Raw genomic sequence first — 11173 nt, forward strand, 5'->3', positions numbered from 1 at the left:
TATCTGACATTAAAGAAGGTTTTACATTTAATGTCAGATTATCGAGTCACGACTGTAGATTGTAGGGCTGGAGTGTCCTGGCTGACCGGTCAGTTGGTCAGTCTGCTCATCAGAACACATTCTCTTTAGTTGAACAGTTTCTGTTGTTACTCTCATAGACATAAAAGCAATACATAAGTAGACCTCTAGGATTAATCCATTATTTTACTGGTGCCGGTAAAACAGACGACGCGTCATCACTTTGGCTTTTTCACAGCCCAAGCTAATGGAGGTCTAACTTACTTCACGTTTACTTGGAGTTGGCTCCAAACTAACCGACATCATGTCAAAGAAGTCGTCAGTGTGTCTGCATTTTGTGTAGCAGTACTTTGTGTATCACAGCACAACAACCAACAAGGCAGATCATCTGACAACAGCAGCCTAACTGGCCTTCGTTATACTCCTGAATAGTTCTTTAGCTGAGATCACCAGCTGATGCAGTTCTTTTTTCAGAACTCATACAAATATTGACAGGTGCTAATCCGGCTCAAATGATTTAATATTCTACAAATACTCGCTTTTCATGTTGATTTAATTTTTGCAGATTGTTGTTTCTCTGAGACCAGTTGGTAGGTTAAGGAGGAGGTACGATTTAGGATTTTCTTTGCTTCACTCCAGTCTTAATGTGTTTTGTTCTGCTAAAGCTCTTCCCATGTGTCCAGTAGATCGTTGGTTTTAGAGCCTAAATAAATGAATATGTGTACTTTTGTTCCCAGATATATTGGAGGACATGAAAGAGGAGTGCCAGAAGTACGGCTCAGTGGTTTCTCTGCTCATCCCCAAGGAGAACCCGGGGAAAGGACAGGTAACACTCCTGTTCTACTTACAGGTGCTTTGTTGAGGTTTCCTCTATTTACCATCAGTGTTTCTCACCAGGACAGTGTCAGATGTGTTGAGAACCTTCCCGTCCTCATAAAACATGAGCTGTATGTTCTTAAAACCTGAACATCTACGGGCCCATCCCATCGTCTGACAGCACACCCAATAGTTAACCTACATTTTCCCCTAATGCCGAGTTAAGCGTATCTCACAGCTCACAGCGGTCCAGATGGTGCGTATATTTAACCGCAGTCCAAAGGTGTTGGACTGGTTTCGGATCTGCTCGATGTTAACACTGGACTGTTGGACCTCACAACGTCGAAATGCGTCTATTTGACTTAACAGTAATATGTAATAATGTACAACAAGAATGGAAAGACACGGGGAGGCAGCTTTTCTGTGTGTTAAGTACGATTTTAACGCACTAAAATGTTAGAAAAAAGCTTAAAAATCAATATTAATATCAGCTTTAAAAGGCTCAGCATCTGAAACTCCTCCAGTGACATCAGAGCTGTGATTAAGGTCGTCCCACTAATTCCTCATTTCACGTGTAACCCTCAGGTGTTCGTGGAGTATGCCAACTCCAGCGACTCCAAAGAAGCCCAGAGGCTGCTGACGGGCCGCACCTTTGACGGGAAGTTCGTGGTGGCCACCTTCTACCCTCTGAGCGCTTACAAAAGAGGCTACCTGTACCAGACCGTACAGTAAAGTCCTACAGCTCAATTTACACCTCTGCATTGTTTGCATGATTAAAAACACAACTGCGACGGGTGCCGAAACGGGGAGGAGTCATCTCCCCGTGAAAATACAGTCATGAGCGGCTACCCTGCAGTTTCAGTTATCAGTGAGTGTAGTTCAAAGTTCTGCATGTGTTTCATGTGGTTTTCTACAGTACATCTGTGTTTTCATGCAGAGTGTAAATTGAACTGGGCCGTGAGGAGCTTCCACCTCCGGCCCGTGCGCTGCTCTTATCAGTGCACATCCATCCAGTGCTTCAAGGTCTCTTTCGCTGACTGGACCCGGCCGTCTGGGGACAGCGGCTCCCGTTCGAGCTTCCATTCGCTCTCACGCTGTCGTGGAGTCTCTCGCAAGGGTCGAAAACCTTTATCGGGCGACGGCGAACAGTTTGAGAGCTTTTCGTTGCATTTAGCGGCCTCTCCGTCGGTGATTATTAGTCAAACACTTTATCTCATCAGTTGTGTCAGGGATGTGATTACAAACATGTAGCAGGCTGATGTGAACACAGAATCCTAACGACTAAAATGTAGTGACGGTCACATCCCTGTGAACTGAAGGTTTCCTGTGGTGAAAACTAGTGTCTTATGATATTGTTGAACTAATAATACTTATCAGTTTATTATTGTTGCCTATTTATATTGATTTAGCATTTAGAGGAAGTGGCATGGTACCAGGGGATCCCACGTGTCCTCTGCTGGCTCCTCTGGCTCCTCGTTTTCAGGGAGAAAGGGTTTGGCAGGTAGTCTTCACTCATATCTGAGCAAGCCGAGGGCTCCCAGCGCCCTGTCCTGTAGCCTTATGCTTTGTAGCCTTTTTTCTTTTACCAGTCCGAGTGCTCAGAGAGTAATTTTGACTATGCTTTGATTCACAAAGACGTGCAGCAAGCTTTATGTTTTCACTACAATGGCACATGAACAAGTACAAACTTATGAGTGTACGCTGAAAGTGATCAGAGATTCATTAAAGAACAAGCAAATTAACAAGATTTAGATCATCAAGAACTTTTCTCCAGTCGGAAAATGACTCTACGAACAAAAATAGCTCCAGCAGAGGTAGGAAACGTCCAACTGAAGCCAAGTGTGTGTTCAGTTTACGTAGAACTAAAGCAGCGTGTAAAGCCGTTAGGTGCATGACATGTGTAGCATCTTCCACATTTTCTGAAGAAATCCACTTTTGGTTGTTGAAAAAATGTGCTTGCTTTAAACTGGTGACGTCTACGTGCTTTCAAACATGTGGTGGCTTTAAGGGCTGCGGATGAAAGGTGACGTGAGATTCTTTATTGCACGATCTTCTGTTGGGCGATCTTCAAGTGCTTGTGGCTAGTTTGTGCGTGAACCAGTGGACTGATGGGTAGACTGTCAGCCCGGCAGTGCAGCACTACTGTCCTGTGGTTCATACCTCCACCGAGGCGCCTGTGATTGGAAGTGTTTCAGCCTCCTCCCAGTTTTAAGAAACGCTGCTGGTCGCACGACGAGATCAGAAATGTCATAAAAGGTGTGACATGAATATATCTTGACGCCAGCAAACTGTCATTTCATCCCTTTTACTACGTTGGTTCCATCAGGGCAGATTGTTTTGCAACAAACGTGCTGTTTTTGTGGTGGAATGTACTTTATGTTGTCGAACCAGCAATTACTTTATTCTCTTGTTTTTTTTTTTTTAATTCTCTCAGTTACACTCTATGACAACAGTGGAAAGCCTGCTCTGAAGCTTCAGATAAGTTCTACACAAGTGCCCTACGATGCTCACAAGCTAGCTAACTAACCAAAATGCTGCTATAACAACAGGATGCGCTGTTGTTTCCTTACGTAGCCGAAGCCGTTGCAGATGCCTTAGAAAACGCCTCCCTTCCAGCAGATTTAGCAAAACCGGACAGACATTGCAGTCTATCTCAGTTTCCCTTCATAAACCTGCTCATTTTTCAGTATAATCTTGTTAAAGAGTCCATATTCTGCACATCCGCAACTTAAAATGTAATTTTGGCATCTTCTAAAATATGTTTACATGCTTACATGTTTTAAAACGCATTATTTTCTCTGTACATTGCTGAAGCACATCCTCTCGTCTTCCGTCTAAAACGCTCCATTTTAGCTTCTGTCTCTTTAAGGTGCCTCTCCTGAAAAGCCCAGTCTGCTCCCGTTGGTCAACTGGCACGACAAACACAAGATAACGTTCAAGTTTTGCATTTGAAAAATTTAATGGAAATTGGAAAAAGCTTCCCCAATTTTTCCAGAAAAATTTTTACACTTGCTTGAGGATTGAGATTTTTGACATTTTTTAAACAATTTGTTTTGTTTGTTTCTAGTTCTTTAAGGGTTTTTTTTTAGCAGGTGGCAAACAACTTGTTTGTTTCCTTCCTCCACTCTATTTATATTTATTACAGTCATGTAGGATATTGTGCCAACTTCTGACGACACGACACAGTTTATTCACTCCAAAGTGGCTGATGGAAAGAAGCCCAATTAACATCTTCCATATTTGTTCGCAGTAAAGTTGCTGGACAGTTTCACGGAAACATGTCTGATGAGTGTAAAAGAAGTCTAGCAGAGGTGGTCTCCAGTAAGGAAATGATGGCGGACTGTGAATCGGCTGCTCGCAGACCAGCAGCCAGGCGGGCGTTATGCTAATGCGTTACACGGTGACATAGATAGGTAGCAGAAATAAAGCCTGGACTTCAAACGAGGCATTCCAGGCAGGTAAGGAGCTGTTTTCTGTGGAAGAGAATCACTCACTTTGGCGTGGACTTTGCAGACGTTTTGCATGCACAAGAAAGAAGAACTGACGAGAGAAACCAAAAACAGCACAATATGGGCTCTTTAAAGGCTAAATAGCTTCTACTGAGTGTTGAGTAGTCCTGAGGTAAAGGTAGCTAACAGTCAGTAATCATCATAGAGCCATAGGCGACACACTGCTGGCAAAAAAGCAGCCCGGTTCTGATTATTTGGAGCATTTTTTTTAGTAATTTGCTTCCGTAACATTTAGCGTTTCAGACTCGTGGAAAGAAAACATCAACACACACATTTAGGTGTTTGTTATCGTGCATAACTTTAAAGGCAGATTCCTCTAAAGAGTGTTTTTCTGCTGCTCTGAGCCAGAACCCTCCACTTCATACACCAAGCTTTGTTTTATATTCTGAAGGTTGTTACAGAGGGGTGACAGAATACCATTCACAGTCTCATTTATAGAAGATGTAATTGACAAACACGTGCCGAAAATAGATGATAAAAAGAAGATTCCCTCCAGTAGAAGCCTTTTGTACGTCAGCAGAGTGAAGCAGATGTTTTGCAGCGTCTCATTTGTAAACAGAAGAATATTTCTTCTGTAAAAGTTGCTGCTTTATGGTTCAGACGTGTGTGAGGAGTTGTAGCTGCAAAGCACCAACACGGAGCGCTGCTCGGCTTCAATGGGATTCAAGTGTGTGAGAATAATCGCACATTGATATAAATAGATATAAATCAGCCCTTAATTAAATGATGCACTGCTTCCTCCTGTGCTAAAAAAGAAATCACTTGAATTATACTAAAATTATGAAAACCTAGAGTCAGAGGAAAAACGTGCAAGACTCTACAAAAGAATATTTATTTTTCTACGAGCTCTATTTCTATGTGCCTGAAATGTGAATTCCAAAGCATCCACTCGAGTGCGTCACTGGCCTAAAAAAATCTAGATTTAAAACTTGACTTGGACTCCGACCACTAAACCGTAGAGCGGTTTGGACTTCTGTGGGATGTTGAGCAGGTTCCTCAGATAGTAACACGAGCCTCAGATCTAAAGTTTGTCCAGTAGTTTGACGTTTGTCTTCTATTCTCATGTATGACCTTTGTAGCTCCCATCTGCAGATGTTTCATGTCATTTCTGTAGTTTTCTGTATCACTGCTGCCCAGCACAAAATATATTAATGGAGCTTAAATTGTGTGGCCTACAAAGCACTCTAAGGAGAGTTTGAGCAAAGCTGCTGTGTTCAGTGATGCAGGACAAAATGTCTGTGTGCAAATTGTGCTTTTTCCATTGTGTGGACGTGAATCATTAGGAGGGCTGTGTTAGAGTCTGAGCATTAATATGTCTGAAAATGACTTGTTGTGAGGCTGAGGAAGCCTGCAGGTGTCACTGACACCTCAGTGGTTGTGATCCAGTTATTGGACTTTATCATTCTGAACAGACTCTTTGCTTCATTCAAATTCCAAAACGCTCCATTTTTTTAAATTTACGTTTGTCAACCAGATGCAAAGGAAGATGAAATAATACAAAAGTGTGAACTAAATCCAGTCAACGTCAGAATAAAAGTTCTGCTGAATGAATTAACCTTTAACTGGATGTTTCATGTTCCGCTTTTGGGTTTGTTTTTAAGTTTGGAGATGCAGGGTCAGTTAGAGCCCCGTTTTTTGCTTTAGATTTTCTTTTTTGGGACGTGCCTTTAATATTAGATAGATCACAGATAAATGGGCTTTTTCCTCCACAGAAACTTGCCAACATGTAAACGAACTTGCATGTCAGACTCTGGTTTTATTTCCACCGTCCTCCACCTGCTTGTTGGTGCTTACAAAGGGACGAAGTGGGTGGTCGTAAGGCTAGCGTCTTGGTTCAAGCGATATGTGGTCACATCCTGATGCTCCATATGTATGTGATCAAGAAAGAAGTGATGGAACTTCTCATCTCCGTTCCCAACAGGTTGTGTTGTTATCAAGTTCGTTTCATTCTCCACTTGTAGTTTTGTCTTACGGCAAACTCACTGAATCCACTGTGACGTTATGTTTCCTGTCCACCTCCCCCGACGCCTCTACAGCATATGAAGTAGAGCTTTGGTCGTTGTGAAGGTTGTCTCAGTTCAGTCTTAGAGAGGTCCTCAGTGTGGGACGACGTCAGCGGTCCAAGTGGTCTCAGGTTTTTAGCTGCATGTGGGGGTCTGCAGACGCCATTATGGACACGGACAGATGAACTATTGACCAAGAACTGGCTTAAAATGGACATAGGCAGTTTTGTGGGACACCGTTGAGTAAAGCGTCCGTACCAACATCTCTACATATTGTAATTCAAGAGAGGAGGCCAGATTTCTGCACCCCTCTTTGGCTCCATTATCAGGCGTCGTGGGAGACTTGAGCCAATAACTAAACCGATCAGGTGCGACTCAGTGGTGTCAACACACTGCAGTGAGAGTTCGACGAGGTCCGAGTCCTGCTGGATGATCTCAGCAGCATCTTGTAGTTCATGATGCTGTGTTTTGTTTCATGTAGAGTTTGCAAGTCTGAGATTAGAGAGAAGAAGATCTGTGAAGTTTCTTCTTGTGTGCGTGATGCAACCTGATCTCAAAGTCTGTCCACATTTAAAACTGCTGTAACGAGAGCCTAACGTAACGTATAAGCACCAAAACCACAACCAGTAATTAAAAAGAGAAGCACAGAGGCAACGTGAAGGGACTGGAAGAAAGAGATCCAAACTGATGTTTAAACTGAAAACTTTCTGACCATCCACGCTGTTAAATGCACTTTAGCATGAACAGGTTCTGCTTCCTGCACACGACTCTGCTAACGGTGAGCATTACTGTCAGCAGGCTGTGTGTGGAGCTACTGGGAGTAGTTTATGGCTGCACCTCACAATTATCTGAATGAGTCAAAAGCCTGATTAATGGGTGCATATTTATTCCCTGCAGGTCTGAGTACGACGCTGCTCTTATGTTCAGTTTTGGCACTAAAAGCGTCGGTGGTCGGAGAGAGAAGCCACAGAGCTGTGGAACAGTAAGTCGTGGCCGCGTTTCAGGATTCGATTTGAATATGTATCCACGCTGCAGCTCACCAGAGTTTTATCTTGTCAAGGTGTTTGCTGCATGCTGGTCCTGGTGAGGACGTGCAGAAGCAGCCGGGTTTGGGTTTGTTTACACGACTATTATACGTTTTGTTCATCCTATGTTTAGATTTTTTTATATATATATATATAGTATGACAGTAGTGTTTCTCTCTCGGTGTATAGAGCACAATGTTTAATGAACTGTGTTAGGCAGGTGACAACGAAACCTGCCTCAGTCTACATTTCATTGATATTTATGCAACACCCCACTAATGTGATATTAATGGACTATTTTATTATTACAGTGACACTTATTATTACTCACTACTATAGTTAAGAGCACACAGCATATCGTAGTGTGGACAGAAAGTCAGTCGACATCGTTTAGGTTCTCTCCAGCGTCACAATAATCCAACATGAGTCCTTTGCAAACAGGATCTGGTTTTGTTTAATTATTTTAATGGTACCGGTCTGACAATCAGAGTTAGAAAACCCCTCAGATAAAACAAACAAATGTGTGAATCTCTCAACTCTCAGAAGCTGGAACCAGAACATATTGGTATTGTTCTTGATAGGTTACGGAAACAGGTGATGAGGATAAACTTTATGACGATTCAGTTCTTGGACTGATTGATCCATACGAGGAAAACATTAGCACACGTGTATCCACTACTGATGATGTTAACTAGTGCACTATATGCTAAACGGATCCCCGGTCCTAGAAGGTGTAAACCCTGTAGTCCTGCAGGCACATTGTTGTTGCAGAGCTTCACCTGTGTGGCATCAAACAGCCGCTGGAGTTCTGAAAGTGTTGTTCAGCAGAGACAGAATCCTAAACGGTGTGACGCTTGTGTTGTGATGACGGCGACTTTCTTCCTGAGTTTCTAAGATGTCTCGTCTTTAAGTCAAACACACGACCGGCCGAGGCCTCTGAGGGTGGATGCAGGAACTTTGCTGCTCTATTCGTCTGCGTACTTGCCTCCTTCTCTTCCTGCCAGGCCCTGGACTTCATCCTTATTCCTGTCTCTGATTCAAACAAGACTCTTTGGTACTCTGACATCTTTTTAAATTATACTACATGAGATTTCTTTCCCGAGTCGGGTTTAAAGGAGAATTCAGGTTTATTGAAGCTGGCGTGTTTCCCATTAATACGGCTGTTGTGGAGCCGTTAGCTTTGTTTTCAGTCTGACCAAAGTTAAACAGAAATCTTCTGCTTGGAATGAGCATGTTGCCGAGCATCCAGTCCAGCTGCCCTTGGTCTTACTTTCCAGTTGATGTCGTGGAGGTGAAACATCATCTGCTGTAGTTCTACAGCTGGGCTTCCTCTCAGAGTCAGAGTCTGCCATCAGCACTGTTTGCAGCTGCAGTGTTCCTCCTCGGTCAGCAGCAGAGCAGTGAGCGCCGGAAAACCACCGGTTTCCTGGCTTCAGGGAGCTCCTGCTAGCCGCTCGGCTACACACCGCTCACAAGCTGCCGGCAGAGGGTTCTCGGAGGAAGCGTTTGGATTGTTTATGTGAGATAAGATGTGTAACGTTGTGTGTTTTGCACCTTGAGTCTGTATGTGTGTGTGTGGCGTTCTAGCTGAAGTCCTTTGTACCTGTTTGCTTGCAAAAATCATTTTAAAATCACAAAGACAGGCGTTAGAGTCAGTTCGGAGCGAACCGTCTGTCCGCAGAATCACATCCTATCTACAGAAGCACATCATTTAAAGATGATCTAGAAATTCTTTACAGCACAGCAGATAAAAGCTGAGTCGTCCATAAATAGTCAGATATTATTCAGCTGCTTCGTTGTGCTCAGCAGAGAGCGACACCGATGTTGAGTTTTTATTATTTTACGTAGCATCAGGTGAATAAAACAGTCACTACGTCGGTGGATCCGTCTGCTCATGTCCACCTGACCTGATGTTACACTTAACCTTCTGAACTCTGAGCAGTTTCTGGGTGTTTTGTTTTCTTTTTTTCACTATAATATAAAGTCCTGTATGGAAACAGCACAACAACAGCTAGATGTAGAGACTTCAGTTCTGTACATTACACATGGTTCGATCCAGGATCCTCACAAAGACGATTCCTTCTCTTTTCACAGTTCCTGGATCTAGTAAATGGCATCATTTTTGCAGTTTCTTTTACACATACGATGACTTTCAAACCAATCTGTGGGTTTTGGGGTTCGATAGTTAATGTGATGCAGAAGTGTTTGTTGGTGGTGTAAAGATGGTGACTAATAGATGTCTATTATCTATGTGAGTATGTTTTTTTTTGGTTGTTATCATTTAAAGCTGCAATAATTTCTTTGAATTTGTGAGCCAGAAAATCAAAACAATGAATTTAAATCAGCTAAAAGCTTGTATGAACCTGAGAGGACTGCAGTGATGCTTCTCTGCAGCTTCTGGTGACGTCGTTACTCGTCATCATTGGATCCACTGGTGATGTAAAAGTCTTGATTAGTGCAGCTTTAAATAAAAACAGGACAAACAGCCCCAACCTGTTTATGTTCCAACGATAAGTACATTCATGTCTGACCTACTACTGTCAAGTTTGGGAATCAATACCAAGCAGCACAAGCTCTGAGAGCCGACAAACACCAAATCCTGAAGGAGCTATCAGCCGACCGAAACCAAATGATTTGGGGGAAGGGAGAACTTGCACAGTTCCGAGCATTTTGAGTCTGACAACTCCAAACTGTCATGTCTTCGATGAGATCATTTCAAATGTCAAGAGACAATCCTTAAGACGTATGTTTTATTTGTTGGAGTCTTCCTTTGGTTTTGTTTGAACCAGTTTGGTTGAGACGCAGTTTGATGAATGTTGAGTTCGACACCAGATCGTGTTCCAGAGAGCGGCGGGATGTTTGAAGAAGTGGGAGGACTGATGAAGTGTGTTATGTTCTGACCCAGCGGTCCTGCTCGTGGAACGTCCTGCAGGTCAAACCGGACTGAAAGCAAATGATTGTTACTTTTATTTTTAAAAAGGAAGCACAATGTGAGAAGGTCGCTGTATGCAAGAAACACGCAACACGTATGAAGCTGTGTGAGTTGATCCGTGCTTTACAGCCTTCAGCTGAGAGTGAGTCACTCGTGCTGTTGTGTTTGAGTATCTCCTAATAAAAATGATGCTTGACTTGAAATGCTGTTTGTCGGCTGTTTTTTGGAACACAGGAAGTGTCTGATCAATGAATGTAATCCATCCATCCATTATCGATACACCGCTTGATCCTCACTGGGGTCGCTGGAGCCTATAATGAATGTAATGATGGACAGAATAATATGGACGCGTCACATATAGAAAACATATTCTCATCTCTTCTTCTTGAGTTCTGCAAAATGTGTCATGTTTCCTGTGTTGAACCACAAGAACTACTTTCTGTGTCCTGTTTAGAACTCATCTAACCTTTGGAGTTTATGTCAGGAACCTTGTTTTTTTTGAGAAAATAATTGGGAAAACAATCTTCAATCATCAAAAAGTGACTTAACTTGTAGTTCTGATTACAGTTTGTACGAGGTTCCATCAAAACGTTCAGAGACTGTGCCTATAAATAGCACAAACCCTGATGGCTTTCCTTTTGGTTGCCATCCCTGTCAGTCGTCTCTGTGTGCAGAGATACACTGCGCCGCTATTTGGGATTTTCATTAGTATTCAGGTGTAATCATCAAAATTAAGAGAAATAAGCATTTGAAATAAATCAGTCTGTGTGTAATGAATGAATATGAGACACAAGTTTCACTTTTTGAATGGAATTACTAAAATAAATAAACTTTTTTATGATATTCTAATTATATGACCAACACCTGCAC

The 11173-nt window shown here is 42.6% G+C and overlaps 1 protein-coding gene across 1 annotated transcript in view; it reads left to right on the forward strand.

The window, feature by feature from the left end:
* Window positions 1–10506, forward strand: part of uhmk1 (U2AF homology motif (UHM) kinase 1) — a 15938-nt gene extending 5432 nt beyond the window's left edge. Inside the window, exons 8-9 of the mRNA XM_008292864.1 lie at window positions 756–844; window positions 1420–10506. Of these exons, the coding sequence (XP_008291086.1) occupies window positions 756–844; window positions 1420–1566 (236 nt within the window). The 3' untranslated portion in view covers window positions 1567–10506. The remainder of the gene's footprint in view (window positions 1–755; window positions 845–1419) is intronic.
* The last annotated feature ends 667 nt before the right edge of the window (window positions 10507–11173 follow it).

The sequence above is a fragment of the Stegastes partitus genome, unplaced genomic scaffold, assembly GCF_000690725.1.
Source record: "Stegastes partitus isolate 25-593 unplaced genomic scaffold, Stegastes_partitus-1.0.2 Scaffold839, whole genome shotgun sequence".
Lineage (NCBI taxonomy): Eukaryota > Metazoa > Chordata > Actinopteri > Pomacentridae > Stegastes > Stegastes partitus.